The 23,647-nt window shown below is 40.7% G+C and overlaps 1 protein-coding gene and 1 pseudogene across 5 annotated transcripts in view; both read left to right on the plus strand.

Annotated features, from left to right (window-relative positions):
• The first annotated feature begins 812 nt into the window (after positions 1–812).
• LOC100665914 (tuftelin-interacting protein 11-like) lies at positions 813–5,527 on the plus strand (annotated as a pseudogene).
• Positions 5,528–5,818: 291 nt separating this feature from the next.
• The window catches only part of SMURF2 (SMAD specific E3 ubiquitin protein ligase 2), a 124,190-nt gene continuing 106,361 nt past the window's right edge, over positions 5,819–23,647 (plus strand). For 3 of the 5 annotated variants that reach the window (XR_010318319.1, XR_010318318.1, XR_010318320.1), the window contains exon 1: positions 6,184–6,283. Coding sequence is in view for 2 of the 5 variants with exons in the window: in XM_064270898.1 (XP_064126968.1) it covers positions 6,232–6,283 (52 nt within the window). In the remaining 3 variants the exon portion in view is untranslated. Of the gene's footprint in view, positions 6,284–18,075; positions 18,154–19,356; positions 19,540–23,647 lie in introns of those variants that run through there. The other 2 variants (XM_023556987.2, XM_064270898.1) reach the window with 2 other exon arrangements.

The following is a 23,647-nucleotide window of genomic DNA, read 5'->3' on the forward strand; positions in this document are numbered from 1 at the left end:
GGACCAGCTGAGGCCACTGAATTGGGAGAGGTATTCAGAATGACTCTCCAATTAGTGTTACTGCATTTTATTTTGTCATTTATTTTACCTCATTTTAAACCTTTAGTTACTTAGTTTTTTTTAATTTTATTTTAATTAGATGTTTAAAATCAATGTCAAATGATATTTAACATGGTAAGGAAAAGAATAATAAAATGAATGTACATATACCCAGCTTAAGAAAAAGACCATTACCAGTATTTTGAATGGTTTTAAAGTATTATTTTTGCTGAATCTTTAAAAAAAAAAGAATGTAAATTTATAATTTAATATGCAGAGGAAACCTGAGTCTTTGTCTGTACTTTACACATGTAAACATTTTTCTCGCTTACATGTTTGAGTACTGCTTTAAACTTCATAATAGGCAAAGTGTCTTCCATCTCCCCCAACACTTTCTGAAGTCCTAACTTCTGTTATCTAATGCAAAGCTGCAAATTATGTTAGCGAGTGGTTGGGAACAAAGCATGTGATCTACGAATAAGGAAAATGTGTATGTATTCAGCAGTTTGCTAAATTTTATTGCAATTATCCAGCTTCATAAATTGTGATAGTTATTGTTCAAATCAATTCATCTTCAGGTCCAAAGGACCTTGTTTATTGCTTTGCACACAGTAGGTGCTCGATATTTGTTGAATGAATTTCTAGCACTGTCCCTCATATTTCTAGTCTGACATCACTTTAATTGTAGGGATATATTAGACTGATGGGAGTCCCAGGGTGGTACGAACTATTAACCTTGCTGAACAAAAGTTTGGAGATTGGAGTCCACCCAGAGGTACCTCAGAAGAAAGGCCTGGTGATCTGCTTCCAAAAAATCAGCTATTGAAAACTCTATGGCGCATACATGGAGTTGCCCTGAGTCAGAATCAACTCCATGGCAACTGGTTTGGTTATCAGATTAATAAGAGGCTCTTGGAGGTAACTTCATCTGGAGAATAAAGTGACTTAACTGGTGAATAAAAGAAATGACTGATGGGGAATTAGGATTAAAATATATTAGACTTTATTAAATCTTTAAAAGAAGGGCATTCCCTTGCTGCCATGGCAGCCAGGGCGACATTACCGCTGTTGGTGATGTCATTTCCAGCACACCAGTCCTCATATACAGGTTCCAGCCCTCAGGAGTGGTTGGAGGCTGTCTTTGGTATGCAGGAAATCTGAATGGTGAGTGAGGCCTAGGAGACACTGGAGAGGACTCCCTGGTTCCTTTGAGAACATTTGTCTCTGTGCATTCCGGAATGAAGTTGGGACCAGCTGCACCCAGGGCATAAGTGGCTATGTTGCTATCCCACTTGGACCCGGATGAAAACGCCTCATGGATGATAACGAGAATAAGCGGTAGAATTTTGAGATCACTGACTGGCATCTCCAGAATGAGTTTAGTCCCAGCTGGCAGCGCCTCTGGCAGACCAAGGAAGAGGCCACCTACAGGGTGTAGGCAGAGCGCGACTTGGGTGATGAGAGGCCTAGTTTTGGAGGCATACGGGATCACGACTATGCGCCAGTCAATTTCTTCAGAGCTGGCTCAAGAAAGGGGCCGCAGAAGAGGCGGAGTTGAAGATTCTGATGACCAAGAGAAACCTGTTAAGCAGGATGACTTTCCTAAGGATTTTTCAGACTAAGGAATTGAAAAACCAGTAGCAATTTAAAACCCAGCCAGAAAAGTTTTGCAGGAAGAATCAAGTCTTTCATGGCCTTTGGCAGCTGAGGAAGACACACGAAAGAAATTGGACAGAAGCTTCTTCAAAAGGTGGGGTGTGTTCCTGGAAGTGGCCTCAAGAAGAATGCACAAGGTATAATCAACCCATTCGAAGCCAAACAGAGAAAGGGGAAAAGGAGCTGTAGGGGTGTACAGCTCGGAGCGAACCATTCAGTCCCTGCAAGACTTCCCCGTGGTTGACTCAGGAGAGGAAACCGAATAGCAGTTTCAGAAGGAACTGAGCCAGTGGAGGAAAGTCTCCAGCGGAAGCAAGAAGCCCAAATACTCTTACAAGACAGGGGAAGAGCTGGAGGCCAAGGGCAGGATTAGTAAGAAGCTCACCAAGAAGGTCAAAGTTGTATAGGTGACAGGCCAGGAGCAGGTCTACCATAGCTACTGTCACATCAGCCACAAGCACAGCGTCCCTGATGGCAGGTTGCTGCTGCAGTCACGACAGCTGCCACCGCCTGGCAAAGAGGCCAAGCCCCCAGGCTTTTCATTTTCTGAGCTGGAGCCAGGGGTGGATTATCCAATAGGCAAGGTAAGTATGGTGCTTACCTTGCTTACCAGATCATCTCTAGTGAACAATTTCACATTTTTTTGCCACGTCAAAGATTCTGCTTCTAGATATGGCTGGCATCTGTCTCTCTCCCAACCCCACAGTATCTTCTTACAAAATCAAATTCTCTTTTCAAATTTGCAGTCTCTGAGGGATGGATTACCCAGTGAGCAAGGTAAACACGGGTTTACTTGTGCTTGCTTACTAATCTGTAATGAGTAATTTCACATGTGTTCACAAACCCATGTGAAATAGTTTACTCCACATTAGTAAGTAAGCACAAGTAAGCCCATGCTTACTTTACTTACCGCGTAATCTCCTCCTGGCTAGAGCACAACCTGCAGCTGCTCATTGACCTCAAGGAGCAGGGGATCAGCCAGAATGACTGGCAGCTGAAGTATGAGTGGGACATGGTGGTCAACCTCTCCCAAGAGCTGGAGAAGATGTCCGAGGTCCTGGACCCTGAGGAGAAGGTCACCTCCAGCCTCAACAAGGTCCTGGAGATGGTAGAGGAGTGTGAGTGGCAGATGCAGCCCAACTGCAGCAACCTTCTCACCCTGTATTATTGTGTCTGCATCTTTGAAACCCTCCAGAAAAAGTACTATGAGGAGTAATTACAGGATGTCTGATTGAGTGGAGCTTACTGTGGCCATTGTCTATACACTCATGAAGGAGTACTCCAAGGAGTGGGATCCCCTTTGAGACTGCACGTATGGCACCAAAATAATTTCCAAGTGTAAAAGCTTTATAAAGAATGACCAGCTCTTGTCCCGTAGAGGGCAGGACCTCTTGGCAGATGCCTTCACAGGCTGATATGGGAAGTTTGGATGCCTTTTGTTTGAAATATTGTCACCTGGTAGCAACCAAGGAACTGTGACTCAGTGGTGGACTTTTTGGATAGCTGGGTGCACATTATTCCTGTGTGGATTTAGATAACATACTGGACAAGGCTGTCTTCCCCGAGCTTCAGAAGGAGGTGGAAAATTGGAACCCACTGACTGACACTATACCCATCCATTTTTGGATCCATCCATGGCTTCCCCTCATGCAGGTGTGGCTGGAGCCACTGTATCCCCTCATCCGCAGCAAGCTGTCCAGTGCCCTGCAGAAGTGGTATGCCAGGGCATCCTCTGCTAAGCTCACCCTCCGGCCCTGGAAAGATATCTTCACTCCTGATTCCTGGGAAGCATTCATGGTCAAGAACATCGTATACAAGCTGGGGATGTGTCTTGGTGAGCTCGTCCTTAACTGCCATCAGCAGTACATGGAGGCCTTTTATTGGATGATTGACTGTGAAGGGATGATCTCTGTCTCCAGCCGTAGGGCTTCTTGAAAACAGCTTCTCCCCAAGTGGCATCAGGTGCTATGCTCCTGGCTCAGTAACAGCCCAAATTACGAGATCACCAAGTGGTACCAGGGTTGGAAATCTGTGTTCTCAGACCAAGTGCTGGCACGTCCATCCATTAAGGACACATTTAGTGAAACACTTGATATCATGAACAGGGCAGTATCCTCCAATGTTGGTGCCTACATTCAGCCCAGAGCTAGGGAAAACATTGCCTATCTCACCCACGTGGAGCAGAGGAAGGACTTCCAGTATGAGGACATGGTCCAGAGGGACATCAGCATGGCTGCCAGCTCAATGCCCATGAACTCTAAGGACCTCATTCAGACCAAGGCCAAGGAGCACATGCCTGTCATCGGGAAGTGACATGAAGCTCTACACCTTTGGCTGAATCATGTTCTACATCCATCAGGGAGTGGTGTTCCTTCAGGGTGAGAAGACCTGGGTGGCCTCCTCCCTGCAGAGCCTTGACTGACATAGCTAAATAGACTGCCATGGGTCTGGAGCAGGCCTAAGAGGGACGTTCAAAAATGTTTCTTAAAATAAAAAATATTTTAAATTACAAAAAAATTTAAAATTGCACTAGAAGTACTACAGCCTTAAATGAAATGAACAAAGCACACAAAAAATTCCCGACACTGTCATCCTTATCACTCGTTTTCATTATGCATAGGAGTCCCTGGGTGGTACTAACAGTTAACAGAAAGGTCAGATGTTTCAGTCCACCCAGAGGCGCCTTGGAAGTGAAGTCCTGGCGATCTACTTCCAAAAAATCAGCCATTGTGAAAACCCTATGGAGCATAGTTCTACTTTGACACACATGGGGTCACCATGAGTCAGAATCGCTGGAAGGCAACTTTTTTTTTTTTTCCCCATTGTGCAAAGAGACTTTTGCAGGTATATCCATATCCATTGTCGTTGAGTTGATTCTGACTCATAGCGACTATATAGGACAGCGTAGGACTGCCTCATAGGGTTTCCAAGGCTGTAAATCTTTATGGGAGCAGATTGCCAGGTCATTTCTCCAGAGGAGTGGCTGTTGGGTTTGAACCTCTGACCTTTCGGTTAGTAGCCAAGTGCTGAACCACTGCACCACCAGGACTCTTCTGCAGGTATACACACAACATTTTATTCTGCTTTTAAACTTTGCACTAAATGTGAACTCTTCCATGTTACATGCTCTTCACAACTGCCATTTTCAATAGCTGCATGGAAGTCCATCCCGTTGATGTAATATAATTCATTATTAGACTCTTCCCTCATCCACCTTCTTTTTCAAACAACTTTTCGAAGAACATCTTTTGTACATAGTGTTATTTCCTTATTCCAAATTATGTGTCAAGAATAAATTACTAGGAATGCACCTGCGGGGTCAAAGGGTAAGGTACACTTATTTTTATTTTTCTCCTAAGGCAACGAAATATAGTACTGTACGAAAAGCTTTTTATATATTGCTCTTTAAGGTTTATCTTGTTAACATCCCCTTAAGACACTATCATTCTCCTACTCTCGCGCTATAACCGAAAAAAAGCCCGAGCAGGCAGGTAACCTGATCTCATCCACCAGGTGAGTTCTGGATGGAGGTGGCAACAATACTAGGAGCAAAGCTCCCCTGGGAATTTTCTGGAACCTTCGGTGTGGTGATAGTGCCTCTTCCCTCTGCTCAGCGACGCTAAATTCCCAGAGCGAAGTGGACACGGTTCTACTTGCTCACCCCAGTCCCTCAGAGAGCCCTACACGCAGTGGGCGTCTAATAAATGGTCCCGAGTAGACAAAAGCTCTCCCTTAAGTGGACAGGACATTAAGTTTCTTCCTGGTGCCACAGAGCTGCCGCCACCGACTTCTTTTTTCCTTTGCCCGCTCCCTCAAGTTCTGTGTGCGACCCTCCGCTGCCCGCCCAAAGGTAAAGAGCGTGCGCACCTCAGCGCGCCACTCCCTGCGGCTCTCGTCCCGGCCGCGCCCGGGCCCCACGCCCCCACGGCCCGGGCACCCCGCGCGGCCGGCCCCGCCCCCTGCTCGGCCCCGCCAGGCCCCGCCCCGCCCCGCCGGCCCCGCCTCCCGGCTCCTCCCCGCCCCCCGGAGACGACGAGTGGCGGCGGCGGCGGCCCCAGGACCCGGTTCCCTCAGACAAGAGGGCGGGTAGAAGAGGAAGCGGCCGAGCCCTGAGCCTTGCTCCGGCGCCGCCGCGGAGCGCCGCCCGCTTCAGCCGACCAGCCCTGTCGGGTCGTGGCCCTCGCCGAGCCGAGCGGAGGGAAAGGCGGGAGGCGGCTGTGCGGAGGCGGCAGAGGCGCGGGCGGAGGCGGCGCGGCCGGCCGCGGCTGCCGCTTTGTTGTGCGGCCCGGGCCGAGGAAGGAGAAGTGGGAGGAGGGGGGAGCTCGGCGTCCCGCTCCCTCCGCGGCTCATGGCGACGACGCTCGGCACATCCGGGACCCTCCGGCCGCGGCGGCCGCGGCGCCGGCTGCTCGGGCCCCAGCCCCGGACGCTGTGGTGACTCCGCCGCGCCTCGCCGTCGCCCCCGCCCCGCCCGCCCGCCGGCCCGGGCCCCGCGTCTGCAGCCGGAGCCCCGCCGCCGCCCCCGCCGCCGGGGACATGTCTAACCCGGGAGGCCGGAGGAACGGGCCGGTCAAGCTGCGCCTGACAGGTGAGGGGGGGACGGGCGGCGGGACCCCGGCCGGGGCGGCCGCGGGGTGGGCGAGCCGGCGGGGGGTGCCTGTGGCCTTGGGAAGGGCCAGGGTCGCGATCAGTGGTGAGTTGGGGGTCGGGGCCGTGGGAGGGCCTAGTGCGGGGAGAGTCATTGGAGACCACTCGCTCTGGTTTGTCAATCTCTGCAACAGCCGAGGGAGACTCGGGGGCCTTTTGTTGAGGGGAGGGGCAGATCGGCTGAATTCCATGCGAAGTTGAGGTCGCGGAGTCTTGGCCGAGGAGCCCGGCGCTCGCCCTGGGCCTCGGGAAGCAGCCCTGGGCGGGTGCCCAGGTGGGGTCGTTGGAGGGATGAGTAGCCCGGGTGGCGGGGATTATTGAATCCGGTTGCTGACTGCGCGCAGTAAACACCCCTTAACGATGGAGCGCTAACGGGTGTGTGTGTGTGTGTGTGTGTGTGTGTGTGTGTGTGTGTGTGTGTGTGTGTGTGTGTGTGTGTGTGTGTGTGTGTGTGTGTGTGTGTGTGTGTGTGTGTGTGTGTGTGTGTGTGTGTGTGTGTGTGTTCGTTCCTTGGTTGTTCACTTGTACACCCACGTATGCCCGCGTGCGAAAGCTTTCCTCTCTGCTGCCAGCCAGAGCCGCGGGTGCCACACACCTTAAATGAACGTCTTCGGGAGGGAAGCCGACTGAGGTTGACTTTTCCGGTGTGGCTGCCTGATCCGCCGACTCGGGCTCATTGTACACTCTGTGTTTTGGAAGTGTTTGATTGTAGGTTAGCTTGTCTGGGGGTTGTTCCTTGTAGGCCGCAAAACTTGGGTCTCACTTCTAACTCTAGACCTGCTTTAAAATACTTTTTGGAGGGGATAAATTTCTAAGTACGTGATCGTACCAACTTTCAAGAGAACTTTCACACCCTCTGCCCTTTCGCCTTTTTCTAAAGATTGCTAGTGGAAAAGAATGTCCGGAGGGCTTGCTTGATAGAAGAATACTCTTAACAAAAAGTGTTTACGATTCCCGGTGCTTTAAAACTTTAACACTGCAGGTACATTGAGCTTCCAGTGCCGTTTTTTGGCATTCTTACATGTTACCCTATTTTAAGGACGAAATAGTTTTGGTTTGGAAAAACGTAAGTGAAATCAGTGTAGTTATCCTAGTTTCACCATTAAAAAATTATTCACGTTTATATTCGGATGTGTGGTGAGAAAGGTGGTTTTTCTTACAGGGTGTGTGTGTGTAAGAATAAACTGTAGTTATGTTTGCCTGCGTTAGAGTTTGGGATTTATATGGACTAATTTTGTAGTTGAATACTTGTGTGTCACATCCCAGTCCACTGGCTGAACTTTCTTGATAAAAACTTGCAGTGACTTTGGTATTTGAGAATTTAGTTTGGATGTAGGTTGGCTACAATTTAAAAAATATGTTACTTTCACGACAGTTTTACTTTCCCTAGGGAAAATTGTGAAGAATCATTAACTGAGTGGTTCTTAATGGAAAACCTGGATTGCGGGATGCCGTTCTCCCTGCCTCCCCCTCCTCCCACTCGGTTTCCTTATTTTCTTAGGAGTCAATGGAAACCTTTATAAGGGATCTTTGTTGCTTTAGAGTTTATCTACTGCTGTTCCTCTTCTGGAGTCAGGCCAGTGTCTGTGATCCTGGAAAGAACCTGTGACTCCAGGTGTGCAGAAGGCGTCAGAAATAGGCTGTGGCCGTTAGCTTCCCTTTAGGCTGTATCCAAACTGAAACAGTGAGGGAGGAGATGGTTTTTATTTTCTGCAGATAAAATGATTTTGAGATTTTTAGCAACTCAATAGATGTTGAAATGTTTGTGGTTTCCATACTGTATAAAATAAATATTACAAAAATTCATGAATAAAATTTGTTAGAAGAAAAGATTACACTTTTTGTTTTGAAGGGGGAGGCAGGAGTATTGGACTAAATTTGTGGAGATTTTGTATTTTAAGATTTTTCTGAGGAATTTTAAATAACTTGTGTCATTGATTATTCCTTTCGTTTGTAAAAATATTTTATGGTACTCCCAATTTCTTAAAATCATTGGGACTATATCTCTGAATAGCTTGCTCTTAAAATTCGGCGATTAAAAAAAAAAAAAAAACATTGTCCTCCCTTTTGTTCCGTATGGTCAATTCTCTTCTGTTTTGCCAGGAAAATTAACATATTTTTTCATGTTTGTTTATCATTTACAAATTAGATGGTATAGATTTTAACAAATAGACCTCAAGAGCTGGATTCAGTTAGCAGCTTTTTAGGACATAAACATTAAAGGGTTAGATGGAAAAGATTGTTTTGACTGACTGGATAAATGACAGGGCTGTGTTTGATGTGCATCCAGGAATTGGTCTGGAGCTGGTGCCCAACTTCTCAGTCCATCTTGAGAAGCCAAATAAAATATTTAACCTAGGCCTTGTTTTGTTTAAAAAAAAAAAAAAAATTGGTTCTTTGTTAAGATCTTAAGAAATGTTTGGCATACTTTTAGACTAAGTGTTTAATAGTTCATTTAGATGTGAGTTCCATAATAGAAGAAAAATCACTTCAAAAAAGTCAGATTGCACTGTAAATTTTTATGTGGTTTACAACATACTTGGACTATAAGATGCTTTAAAATTATTCATCTTTGCTTTATTTAAGTTAGTACTATACTAATATTTTAAGTTTATAGAGTGCCTTTGATTTCAAGATGCTTTATGAACTGTAGCTGACTCAATTATATTTTTAACGTAGAGTTGCCCTTTTAATGAAAGGTGTAAACAGTTCCTTCATGGTGAGGCAGACGCACGCGCGAACTGAAAGATGAAATATTTGAGCCATGGGATCTCTGCCCACACTGGATATTAGATTTTTCCACATGCTATTCCTAAGACCACAACCGACTAGTGAACTATTTGGTATTTGTTGAAGGCAGGACTAATTTGACCCCAAATTTGTGGTTCCTCAGGCCTTTGGTAATTAAAATCTGACCTGTTCCATCAAGCTATTTCTGTTTTTTTGGTGACGCATTAACACTTGATTATTAAAATGGGCTGTATGGTAAAGCTGTTAACTTCAATTAGTGTTTCTAGAGAAAACTGATTATAAAATGTAAAATTCGAATATATCCGATAAAAGCTTTTCTTACATTGGTTTGGATAGGAAATAATAATATTTGTACGTGATCATTGTTTATGAAAATCTGAAGGCTGGAAAAAGCATTTTAGTTAAATTTCTAACATTTTATAATTCTAAGATATGGAGAAATAACAGATTACTTCTCCAGAACATTTATTGCAGACCTTCTTGAAATTTCAATGTTTTTCTGTTCTGCGCCTCATGTTATTGTAAAATCTTGGCAGTAATGAGGTTAACTTTGTATGTAGCTAAATGAACAGTAATTAAAAAATATCCGTTTAGATATTCTAGTATCATAATATTGTTTCATTCCATATTTTAATCGTTCAAAGTTTTAAAAATTGATTTTATCTCACAGGCTTCTAGGTCGAAGTGTGTCTGTACACTGCAGTGACTTACTCTAAGGCTGTTAGTGATTTGAATGTTCCCAGTTTGTTTTACTTTCTTGTTTTCTGAGAAGTAAGCCAACGTGGCTTAGGTCCTTCCTTTTCTCTTAAGTTATCTCTTCTAGTCTGACCCTCTTCAGACTGGCAGTAGAACTTGCTTACATGCTTCATGTAGTTTGGCTTTCATTGATTAGTAAAGTGTGTGCGTTTAATCATGAATTCTGTTTTTCCCTTGTTGGTTGAGGTATTACTGTCACAACGTACATACTAGCATCTTGTTTATTTAGGTATGCTAGCATATATCTAAGGAGCTCTGGTGGTGCAGTGGTTAAGCACTCAGCTGCTGACCAAAAGGCTGGCGGTTTGAACCCCCTCACTGGCTCCCTGGGAGAAAGATCACGCAGTCTGTTCCCAAAAAGATTAAACCCACTGGGTCAATTTGGACTCATAGCAACCCTATAGAACAGAATAGAACTGTCCCATAGGGCTTCCAAGGCAGTCCTCTTTATGGAAGCAGACTGCCACATCTTTCTTCTTTGGAACAGCTGGTGAGTTGAACCGCTGACCGTTTGATTAGCAGCAGAGTGTATTAACCACAGCGCCACCAGGGCTCCTTCCTGTAAAGATTACAGCCTAGGAAATCCTATGGGACATAGTTCTCTTTTGCACACATGGGGTCACCATGAGTTGGTATCAACTGAATTGTAACTGACAACAACAGTATACATCTAGCATATAATTTAGCATATTTAACATATAATTCAATTTTCAAGGTAAATGAAGGGCCCCACTTTAGGCACACAAGATGATTATGCATACTTTTGATGAGAGTCTTTTAAAGATGTAATATGTCCTACTCTTTTCAAATAGACCATACTTAACAGTGTTTTGTTTATGATTCAGTATCATTATGGATATAAATTATTGTGCTGTTGTAACATGTAGTATGAGGATATCATCATGGCCTGTAGAGAGAACTCTTTAACCCTGCATATATATGGTAATAAGGTTCCTGGGTGGCGTAGATGGTTGCCATTAGCTGCTAACCTAAAGATTGGGGATTTGAAGCCACCCAGCGGCCTCGTGGAAGAAAGGCCTGGCAAACTGTTTCCATAAAGGTTGTTGTTGTAGTGTGCTGTTGAGTAGATCCTGGCTCATAGCGACCCATAGGACAGAGCAGAACTGCCCCATAGATTTTCCTAGGCTGTAATCTTTGTGGAAGCAGGTTGATGTCTAGATCTTTTCTCCTGTGGAGCTGCTGGAGGGTTTGAAACTCCCAACGATTTGGTTAGCAGTGAGCGCTTAACCATTGCGCCACTAGGGCTCCATAAAGATTACAGCCAAGAAAACCCTATGGAGCAATTCTACTCTGTAACACATAGGGTCGCCATGAGTCAGAATCTATTTGATGACAGTGGGTTTGGTTTTTTGGTTTATATGGTAATAGGTGGTTTAACTTTTTTTTGCTGGTTTTTCTCTCTGCCACCGTTTTTCTTTAGTGTTACTTTCCCTGCTCTAAGAATGCTATACCCTTGAAATAAACAGTTGTAATCAGCTATGTTATGTGTTTCCATATGAATACTTATTAACTGCCAGGCACCGTATTAAGTTTACATTTAGTATCACTCTTAGTTTTCACCACAGCTGTGTGAGGTAAGGGAAACAGACTTGGACAGGTTAAGTACATGTCTGTTTAGACAGCCTGTTACAAGCCCATTAGAATTTGTGTGGAAAAAATAAGATGAAATAAATTCTATTCACTTGGAATTACTCCTGCTTCTTGAAATCCTTACTCATCTTTATAGACTCAACTCAAGGATTATTCTTACCCCTAGAACTTTCCCTGACCTGAGTTGATCTCTTTGTGGCTGTACAAGGCTCTTGTGTAGAGCTAACTCACTGAAGGACGTTTACCCCTAGAACTTTTTCTCATTTTAAAATTTATTTCCTAATAAATTACCTACAAATAATTGCTGTGAACATCTTGGTGAAGATTAACTTTTTTAAAGGCTATTTCTGTAGCAGTAGTGCTATTGGATAAAAGGGTGTGGATTTTTTTTAAGTCTGTTGATGCGTTTTCTCCCCAGGTTGCTTCCTAAAAGGATTGTGTCTCTTTAAAGCAGCAGAGAATAGGTGTCCCTTTTTACTGTTCTAGTATCAGCATTGGCTATTTAAAAAATTTTTTTTGCTAATTTCATGGATATAAAGTTTTTATATAGTATTTAAAAATTTATTCGTGAAGGTGAGTATTTTCCTGTGTGTTTACTAATTCTGTATATATATATGTATTTTTCTCTTGTTGATTTGTAACCTGTTAGAGCCTTACTGTTTTCCTTATTGAGCTGCCTGAGATTTAAAAAGGTATTAACCTGTTGTCATATTTGCTATACATATTTTCCTGGTCTGTTATTGCTTTTTAATTTTGACCATTTTTGAACGTGCAGAAATTTGTTATTTTAGAAGTCAAAACTGTCCAGTTTTTCTTTTCCTTTTCTTATTTTATACTTAGGAAGGCCTTCTTCAAGAGGCTTGATAAATAATTTATTTTAAAGTGGTTTAAAAAGATTATTCCCCCAAATTGCTATTTAGTTGCCTTATTATTTATTAGCCAGTTCCTTCTATCCACACTGATGACTTTTTAGTATATTAATTTAGTTACAGTAGTGTCTGGGCTGTTATTTGTTCTATAGGGCCATAAGGAGCCCTTGTGGTACAGTGTTTAAGCTCTTGGCTACTAACCAAAAGGTTAGTGGTTCAAACACACCAGCCGCTCAGTGAAAGAAAGATGTGGCAATCTGCTTCCATAAAGATTTACATCCTTGGAAACCCTATGGGCAGTTCTTCTTTGTCCAGTAGGGTCACTATATGTCAGAATCAACTCGATGGCACACTATTTTCATTATTGCAGCTTTATAATTTAATATTTTAATTGCGTCAGAAATAGTTTTTGCTAGTTTCACATCCTCTTCCACGTGAATATTAAACTTGTTAAGTTTAAAAAGAAATTTCAATGGGATTATGATTAAAATTGCATTACATTGGGAAAAAGCGGCATTTATATATATAATTTAACTCAACTAGGAGCCACGTTTCGACATTTAAAGTGTTGCCCCCTATTGATTCAGGATTGTTTTCTTCTTATGTTTTAAGTTAATTCTGGCTAATTTATACTTGTGGCATTTTAATTGTGTTTTCTAATTTGTTCGTATTTAGGAATGCAGTTATGTATATTTTCTGATTTCACTGAATACTAAGCCTAATAGTATTTCACTTTATGCTGGTTTTCTAGGTATCAATTTTTAGCCTTACAGTTGAATGTTAACATTTAAAAATTTTATTTTCTTTTGGTCTTTTTTCATTTAGGAATTTTATGCTGATCTGTTTTAGAAAGCTTCTGAAGGCACTGACCACTTTTTTTTGTATTAACAATAAAGCAATATGTCAAGACACTTTTATATTATTATTTTTTAAATAATTTTTATTGAGCTTTAAGTGAACGTTTACAAATCAAGTCAGTCTGTCACATATAAGCTTATATACACCTTACTCCATACTCCCACTTATTCTCCCACTAATGAGTCAGCCCTTCCAGTCTCTCCTTTCGTGACAATTTTACCAGTTTCTAATCCTCTCTACCCTCCTATCTCCCCTCCAGACAGGAGATACCAACACAGTCTCAAGTGTCCACCTGATACAAGTAGCTCACTCTTCATCAGCATCTCTCTCCTACCCATTGTCCAGTCCCTTCCATGTCTGATGAGTTGTCTTAAGGAATGGTTCCTGTCCTGGGCCAACAGAAGGTTTGGGGACCATGACCGCTGGGATTCCTCTAGTCTCAGTCAGACCATTAAGTCTGGTCTTATGAGAATTTGGGGTCTGCATCCCACTGATCTCATGCTCCCTCAGGGGTTCTCTGTTATGCTCTCTGTCAGGGCAGTCATTGGTTGTTGCCGGGCACCAACTAGTTCTTCTGGTCTCAGGATGATGTAAGTCTCTGGTTCATGTGGCCCTTTCTGTCTCTTGGGTTCATAGTTATCGTGTGACCTTGGTGTTCTTCATTCTCCTTTGATCCAGGTGGGTTGAGACCAATTGATGCATCTTAGATGGCCGCTTGTTAGCATTTAAGACCCCAGATGCCACATTTCAAAGTGGGATGCAGAATGTTTTCATAATAGAATTGTTTTGCCGATTGACTTAGAAGTCCCCTTAAGCCATAGAACTGACCACTTTTTTAAAAACCACATTTGATATGATATTAAAAAGTATCAAAATAAATCTTAAATTTGATTTGCAGTTTGATTTCTTGCAGCAGGGGGAGTGTGCTGTCACATTATAGGGATTATAACTAAATGTCACATAACAATATGTGCATACATTTTTGTATGGGAAATTGAGCTGTAAACTTTCACCTAAAGCACTATTAAAAACAAAAACAAAAAACCCCTTCACCTGCTGGCCTGGCCTGACCTGGTCCTTGCCAGCCTCACCTTACTGCTGTAAAGAGGATCCCTGCTCTCCAGGATAGTTAGTCCAGATGACCTTTGTGGGTCCTTCCCACCTGAGATATTCTGCAATTCAGGCTCCCTGGCCATTACATGGTCACCAAGACTGTGCTAAGAATGGCCTCCCTTATAAAGTGACATATACCTGAAGGAATTGAGTGGTAAGCTACCTAGGGAAAGAGAGGTCCAGGCAGGAAGAGGAAGTGCAGTGATCTTTAGTAATGAGAGAAGTTGAATGTCTTTCTCCACGTATTTATTGACTGTTTCTATTTATTTATTTTGGAACTGTCAGCTCATGTTCTCTGCTTTCTTTTCTTTCTAAAGGGTCTCTGTCCTTTACTTTCTGATTTGTAAAAACTAATTTTGAAGTAAGCTATATCTGTCATTTGTATTACACACATTAAAAATAGTTTGTTTTTATTTTGCTTATGGTAGTTTTTGTTCTGTAGAATTTTTTTTTAACTACCAGAACATCATGTAAGTTTTATTTCAGATATAGCAGCAATGTTAAAAAAAAATTGACAGCAGACATAAAGCTTTGAAATAAATCCTGATGATTTATTATAGATAGGAATTACTACATAGATGATTGCACAAAGGGCATTTCTTTCTTCCCAGAAAATTGCCTTGTGCCACTTCATAGCCACTCTCTTTCACTCACCCTCAGCCCTTGGCAACCACTGATCTGCATTCTGTCACTGTGGTTTTGCCTTTCCTAGAATTTCATGTAAATGAAATTATGAGATATGTATTTAGGCTTCTTCTACTTAGCAGAATGCTTTTGAGATCTATCCTTGTTGTATATCAGTAGTTTATTCCTTTCTATTCCTGAGGAGTATTCCATTATATAAATATACCCCAAATGTTTATCCATTCACAAATACCCATGGATATTTGGGTTGGTTCCAGTTTTTGGCTAGAATGAGTAAAGCTTCTATGAACATTTGAATACATGTCTTTTTGTGAACATGTTTTTATTTCTCCCGGGCAAATGACTGGGAGTGAGATTGCTGGGTCATATGGTGTGTGTTTAACTAAAAATAAAAAAATCTGCCAAACTGTTTTTCAGAGTGATTTTATCATTTTGCATTTCCACCAGCAATTTATGAGAGTTCCAGTTGCTCCCCATCCTTGCAAACACTTGTTGTTACCAGTCATTGATTTTAGCCGCTCTAGTTGGCATTGTAGCTTTTTCATTTCCGTAATGAACGGTGATGTTGAGTGTCTTTTCATGTGCTTATTTGCCATCCATGTATCTTTGATGATACCTGTTTAAATTTCTTGCCCATAGTTTTAAAAATTGAGTTGTTTACTTATTATTTGGAGAATTCTTTACGTATTCTGGATTCAAGTCCTTTATCAGATAGGTGTTTTGCAAATATTTCTTCTGGTTTGTGGCTTTGTTTTTTCCATTTTCACAGTGGTGTCTTTCAGAGAACAAAAGTTTTTAATTTCGATCAAGTCTAGTTTATGAATTTTTCTTATGGTTCATGCTTTTCGTGTCCTATCTAAGGGACTTTACCCTAACCCAAAGTTGCAAAGATTTTCTTTCATGTTTTCTTCTGTATTATTTATTGTTTTAGCTGTTGACATTTAGTTTTGTGATCCTTTGAAAGATAATTTTATATAATGTGAGGTAAGGGCCATGGTTCCTTTTTTTTTTTAACCGAATGGATATCAATTTTCCCAGCATTACTTGGTGAAAATACTTTGTTTCCTCCATTGAATTGTCTTGGCACTTTGGTAGAAAATCAGTTGATCATATCTATGTTAATTGATCATATCAAGAAATTTGGAAGACAGCTACCTGGCCAGCTGACTGGAAGAGATCTGTATTTGTACTCATTCCAAAGAAAGGTGAATCAGCCGAATGCAGAAATTATTGAACAATATCCCACACAAGTAAAATTTTGCTGAAGATATTCAAAAGCAGTTGCAGCAGTGTATCTACAGGGAACTGCCAGAAATTCAAGGTGGATTCAAAACAGGACATGGAATGAGAGATATCGTTGCTGGTATCAGATGGATCTTGGCTGAAAGCAGACAATACCAGAAAGATGTTTACCTGTGTTTTATTGACTACGCAAAGGCATTCGACTGTGTGGATCATGACAAATTATGGATAACAGTGGAAAGAATGGGAATTCCTGAACACTTAATTGCGCTCATAAGGAACCTGTGCATAGACCAAGAGGCAGTTGTTCAAAGAGAAAAAGGAAATACTTCGTGGTTCAAAGTTAAGAAAGGTATGCATCAAGATTGTATCTTTTCACCATACTTTTTCAGTCTGTATGCTGAGCAGATAATCCGAGAAGCTGGACTATATGAAGAAGAATGTGGCATCAGGATTGGACATTAAGAACCGGTATTATGCAGATGACATAACCTTGCTTGCTGAAAGTGAAGAGGACTTGAAGCACTTACTGATGAGAATCAAAGACTACAGCCTTCAGGACGAATTACACCTCAACATAAAATAAAAGTCCTCACAACTAGACCAATAAGCAACATCGTGATAAACAGAGAAGATATTGAAGTGGTGAAGGATTTCATTTTACTTGGATCCACAGTCAATCCCCATGGAAGCAGCAGTCAAGAAATGAAACAACACACTGCAATGGGGAAATATGCTGCAAAAGACCTCTTCAAAGTGTTGAAAAGCAAAGATACTGCTTTGAGGACTAAGGTGCGCCTGATCCAAGCCGTGCTATTTTCAGTTGCCTCATATTTTTTTTTCATATGCATACGCAAGCTGGACGGTGTATAAGGAAGACCGAAGAATTCACGCCTTTGAATTATGATGTCGGTGAAGAATATTGAATATACCATGGGCTGCCAGAAGAAGAAACAAATTTGTCTTGGAAGAAGTATAGCCAGAATGCGCCTTAGAAGCAAGGATGGCAGGACTTCAGCTCATGTACTTTGGACATATTATCAGGAAGGACCAGTCCCTGAAGAAGGACATCATCCTTGGTAAAGCAGAGAGTCAGTGAAAAAGAGGAAGACCGTCAACGAAATGTATTGACACAGTGGCTGCAACAATGGATTCCAACATAATGATTGTGAGGATGGCACAGGACAAGGCAGTGTTTGTTCTGTTGTACATAGGGTAGCTATGGATTGGAGCCAACTTTATGGTACCTAACAATGACAATGTAGTTTTATTTCTGGATTATCTAGTCTGTTCCCTTATCTGTAAGTCTCTTCTTTTATAAATATGTCCTTTGTAATATCACACTGTCTTGATTAGTATAGCTTTAAAATAAGTCTTGGTTGGAAAAAAATTTCACTGGCATTATGATTAAAATTAAATTACGTTGGGAAGAGGACACATTTATGTATGTAGTTTTCCTAGCTAGAAGCTATGTTTTTCCATTTACTTGAGGTTTTGCCCCTATTGATTAGTTTTCTTCCTGTGTTTTAAAAGTCTTTCATAAACATTTTGATAAAAACACTTTAATAAGTATAATCGAGCCTTCGATTTAGGGTCTTGTAATGCTTTAGAGCCATTATTTCATTTATTCAGGAAACAAGTATTTACCAAGTCCTTGACATGATAATTTATGTTATATAATACATAGTTATATAATACCATGAATGGAGATATAAGAAATTAGACTGGGTCCAAAATATATAACCAGTATATTTTTTCTTTTTGAAATTTCTATTGTGGACATTTGATTTTTGTTCTTCTCATGAAAATGGATTCTAACAAACAAGGACTTAACAAGGTTTGCCTATTTGCCAGATATCAACCCCCTCAAATCTTTTTTTTTTTTTTTTTGAAAAAGGTGGAATAGAAGGAACAAACATATCTAAAAATATGACCGTAGAAAAAACAGGATATAATTGTGTTAAATGTGAGTTGGATTATGATTATTTCTTCTTTTTGCTTGTATTATTTTATATAATGAGCATGTATTTTTTTCTATATTAAGACAAAAGAAAGGAAGAAACAATTTTATTAAAATCTAAGCAGACTTTTTTTTGGCCACGGTGGATTCCTGGAAACTGTCACAAAGCGGGTATCCATAAAGTAGATCTTATTTCCTGTGTTGTAGGAAGAGTATAGAACTTGGAAGCAGAAAAAATTTAGGTTCATATCATAGCTCTGCCACTTACAAGCTTTGTGCCTTTGAGCAATAATTTATTTTCTCTGTGTCTGTGCTTCTAGTTACAAATTCATGCTTAAAATGACTATGTTACTTATTTTAGGATTCTGCTGGACAAGAAAAGAAATACATGTGTGAAAAATACTGTTTAAGCTGTAAAATACTATGTAAATTATTTTGTCATTTTTAGCCAAAGATTGCATTTTAAAGAAGTTAGTCATAAGCAATTAATATGCTATGTTTTATAGGACTGGGTGCAACCTTAATGATTAATATACGTACTGATTTAAGTGATTTCATATTTTATAAAATAGGCATAAATGTCTTGTATGTCTTGGGGTAACAAAGTATTATAAAGTACTCCTATAAAGAATAAAATGTAATTAGCTACTGACACAGTGGCTGCAACAATGTGCTCAAATGTGGCAGTGATTGTGAGGATGGCACAGAACTGGGCAGTGTTCTGTTCTGTGTAAGATCACTATGAGCTGGAGCCAACTTGATGGCACCTAACCACATGGTTAAAGCGCTTAGCTGCTAACTGAAAGGTCTACAGTTCAAACCTACCAGCTGCTCCGTGGGAGAAAAGACCTGGTGATCTGCTCCTGTAAAAATTATAGCCTAGAAAACCACATGGGGCAGCGCTGCTCTGTCACGTAGGGTTGCTATGAGTGGGAATCGACTTGATGGCACTCAGCAACAACAATGAAATAATTAAAAAAAACATCTTTTAAGGTAATACAGCAAACATTTAGATGATCAGCTGTACTTTACCTCACTGTATTTTTGGTAAGAAATTAGAAGAACTTTGGAGAGTAGTTTGGATGGCTTAGAATCTTGGGGGTGGTGATAGGGCAGCAGTCTGGGTCTGAGTCTTTATTACTTGATACATTTCCCTATAGCCTGCTGGCACTTTAAAAAATAGCCTGTATTTTCACCTCTTGCCAATAGATGGGGATATTCGTATAAAGGTAGATGTCTAGAGTGAGTAAAGGCCTGGACAAATGAAACCAGAAGTCTAAATAAATGGAGTTGGAATAAATGGAGTTGGAATAAATGGAGTTGGAATAAATGGAGTTGGAGAAGTACGTACTAAAAAGTGACCCTGGCTTCTAATGAAAATTCCAGACTTGGGTAAGCTTTCTTATATGAACTTATTATATGCTATGTGTTATAAGCACAGATAGAACAATTCTTTTTACATCTGTTAGAATTACAAACATTAGTAATTAATTCTACTTTTTGTATGATCTTATGCCATTACAATTTAATTTCTTCCTCCAGTGAAGAAGAAAACTTATTGATTAGATGGACCATTTAGACTCACATGAATTTAATACTCTAAGTTTGATAGAAATTTTTTTAGGTTGAACTTTGGGAATTTTGGAAAGGAAGAAGGATGGAAAAAATTTTTTTAATTTAAGAAAAATAGAATGTCATTGTGTCCCTCAAAAATGCGTGTGAGCTTGGCTAGGCCGTGATCCCCAGCATTGTGTGGTTGTCCTTCATTTTGTGATCTGATGTAATTTTCCTATGTGTTGTAAAGCCTAACCTCTATGATGTTAGTGAGGCAGGACACAATCTACAAGACTGTGTTGTATCTTGAGTCATTCTCTCTTGAGATACAAAAGAGAGAATTGAGCAGAGAGGAGAGGGACCTCTTATCACCAAGAAAGAAGATCCAGGAGCAGAGTGAGCCCTTTGGACCCAGGTCCCTGTGCTGAGAAGCTCTTAGACCAGGGAAAGATTGATGACAAGGACTTCCTCCAGAGACTGGAGAAGAGAGAAAGCCTTCCCCTGGAGTTGACACCCTGGATTTGGACTTCTAGCCTCCTAAACTGTGAGAGAATAAATTTGTGTTAGTAAAGCCATCTACTTGTGGTATTTCTGTTATAGCAGCACTAGATAACTAAGACACATGCCTAGCACAGAACTTGGTACATAGTACATTCTCAATAAATATTTGTGAATTAAAGAATGATTAGTGAAATTGAAGAAAAGCTTACATGGTCTTAAGGAACTCATCTTAAACAAATAATGGGATCAACTTGATAATAAAAACCATTGCCGTTGAATCAATTCTGACTCACAGCTACCCTATAGGACAGAGTAGAGAACTGCCCCGTAAGGTTTCCAAGGAGCACCCGGGGTCAGTACTGCTGACCTTTTGGTTAGCAGCCATAGCACTTAAGCACTACACAACTATTTCCAAAACTTGATAATAGTTGTAAAGGTATAGGGCTGAAGTGTTCGTTTGTTAATATTTGACTTATGAATACGATTCTTTTACCATAGTCTGTGATAAATGCTGTTATCGTGTCTTAGTAAAATAAAGATCAATCTGATGATCCCTGCGGGGAGAAAAATCTGTTTCTGGAGTGAGTGTCACCTAAGAAAATTGGTATATATAGGTAGTCTGTCAATGTGAGGAAGATAATTTAAATTTTTTCCAGAGCGCTCAGGTTTTTTTTTTTTCAATTGTGGTTGAAAAAATATACATATATAACAAAACATTTGCCAATTCAATTTTTACATGTACAATTCAGTGACACTGATTACGTTCATCATATTGTGCAACTATTACCGTTATTCTTTTCTAGGAATGCACCTCCGGGCTAAGCAATGACTCCCTCCGTCCCTCCCCTTGGTAACCACTAATAAGGTTTGGTCTTTCTACATTTGCCTATTTCATATAAATGGGACCGTACAATATTTGTCCTTTTGTGACTGATTGATTTCACTCAGCATAATGGTTTCAAGGTTCATTCGTATCATAGCATGTATCAGGACTTACTTTTGTTGTTGTTGTTAAGTGCTGTCCTGTCAGTTCTGACTCATAGTGACCCTGTGTACAACGGAATGAAACACTGCCTTGTCCTGTACCTTGTCTGTTGGATCACCTTTCTTTGGAATGAACACAAATATGGATCTCTTCCAGTTGGTTGGCCAGGAAACTGTCTTCCAAATTTCTTGACATAGATAAGTGTGCACCTGCCTCTAGCCCTGCATTCGTTTGTTGAAACATCTCAGTTGGTACACTATGAATTCTAGGATCTCCAGTGTCATTTTTATCACCAAGGCCATATTTTCCAACTATCAATACTTCTTTGTTTCCAACTTTTGCATTCCGATCACTAGTAATTATCAATGCATCTTGATTGCATGTTTGATCAATTTCAGATTGCAGAAGTGGGTAAACATCTTCAGCATTAGTGGTTGGGGTAGAAGTTAAAATAGTAGTTGTATTAACTGGTCTTCCTTGTAGGCACGTGGATACTATCCTGTCCTTGACAGAGTTGTACTTCAGGATAGATCTTAAAGTGTTCTTTTTGACAATAAATGTGACACCATTCTGCTTCAATATGTCATTCCTGGCATAGTAGACCATCTGATGGCCCAATTCAAAATGGCAATACCAGTCTATTTCAGCTCACTGATGCCTAGGATATCGATCTTTATGCAGTCCATTACATTTTTTGATGATTTCCAATTTTCCTAGATTCATACTTTGTACATTCCATGTTCCAGTTATTAATGGATGTTTGCAGCTGTTTCTTTTCATTTTGAGTTGTGCCACGTCAGCAGTTGAAGTTTCTGAAAGTTTTACTCCACCCACTTCATTAAGATCGACTCTGCTTTGAGGAAGTAGCTCTTCTCCAGTTGTATTTTGAGTGCCTTCCAACCTGAGGGGCTCATCTTCTGGCACTATACCAGACAGTGTTCCACTGCTATTCATAATGTTTTCACTGGCTAGTTTTTTCAGAAGTAGGCTGCCAGGTCCTTCTTCCTAGTCTGTCTTAGTCTAGAAGCTCAGCTGAAGCCTGTCCACCAGGGTTGAGTCTGTTGGTATTTGAAATACTGGTTGCATAGCTTCCGGCATCATAGCAACATGCAAGCCATCACAGTACGACAAACTGAGAGGCACATGGGGGTATTTATCTTTATGACTGAGTAAAATTCCATTGTGTATATATATACAGGTAGTCCCAGACTTACAACGGGGCTCTGTTCCAATGTCATAAGTCAGTTCTGATGTAAGTGAATACCCCCCCTTTTTTTTTAGTTTTCATTGTTATTGCCTTTTATTATCAGTACTTTTATTAGTCTCATCTTTGTCTTTGGTGTTTGGAAACCTTACATATAAACTTACATATATTTTAATATATGCATACGTACATAAAAAAATACACAAATCATAGAAATTTACTCCTATGATGGAGAAGAGTTGGGCAACATTGGGATTTTGTCAGTTGTAGTAATAACTTCACTTGTGGAAGATTCTGCATCATCTGGATTTTTCCTGGGAATGGGGATAGCGTTTCTCGTTAGTGAATTAGTGAGAGCTGTCTGTAATGGCCCTTTTCTTTTTTTCTTCATATATTTCATGGTAACATCTCTGCTTCCCAAATCTGCCTGTCGACTTTAGCAAAGCGATCAGCATTTGAGTCTAGGTTTTCAAGCAACCGAAGCCCCTTATTTAGTTTAGAAAAAACTTCAGCTAATCCTTTCATGTAAAATTTTTTGTTGTCTCCCTTTTTTCCTCATTTTTTTTCTTCTTTAGCAATTTCTTTCCTCTCCAAAATCCATTAAGCTTTGATTTATCAATTCCCCTTCTTTGTGATCTATGAGCTGTTCCACACACAGGTGGCCGTAAGTGTGGTTCGTCATAACTTGAATATGTTCTAAATTGGGGATTACCTGTACCACACTTTGTTTATCTGTTCATCTGCTGATGGACATTTAGGTTGTTTCCACCTAGTGGTACAGTTTTAAAGTGCTTTCTCATTTAATTACTGTTCACATCCTGCCTTTGTAGGTATTTTGAAGCAGTGAAAGTGGAAATTCCAATGGATTTTTAAAAAAATTTTGCAAAGAGTGTGGTAAAAGATTTTTGAGGTGAACAATCTGTACAACTATTCCAGTACTTTAGAAATGAGGATAGGTGTACCAAAAGTCCTTTGTAATAAAATTTGAGTCCTTATATCTCTTAGTTTCCTATTTCCTAGTGTTTTGAATTTTTCTTTTTTAGCTTAGGTAGTAAACCGATCTTTTTATTACTTTTAACATGGGGTTGATGATGACATTTCAAGTTTCCTCTGATTTCTGGTTTAGTTAACGCTTAAGTCTGTTTTCTCTAGCCAGAAAGAGGACATGAAATGGTGGTGAAATATGTTTACATTTACATATTCATTTAGTGAACACTTGTTGAGAGTCTTATATGCACTTAACACTGAGTTTAAAC

The sequence above is a fragment of the Loxodonta africana genome, chromosome 18, assembly GCF_030014295.1.
Source record: "Loxodonta africana isolate mLoxAfr1 chromosome 18, mLoxAfr1.hap2, whole genome shotgun sequence".
In the NCBI taxonomy this organism is placed as follows: domain Eukaryota; kingdom Metazoa; phylum Chordata; class Mammalia; order Proboscidea; family Elephantidae; genus Loxodonta; species Loxodonta africana.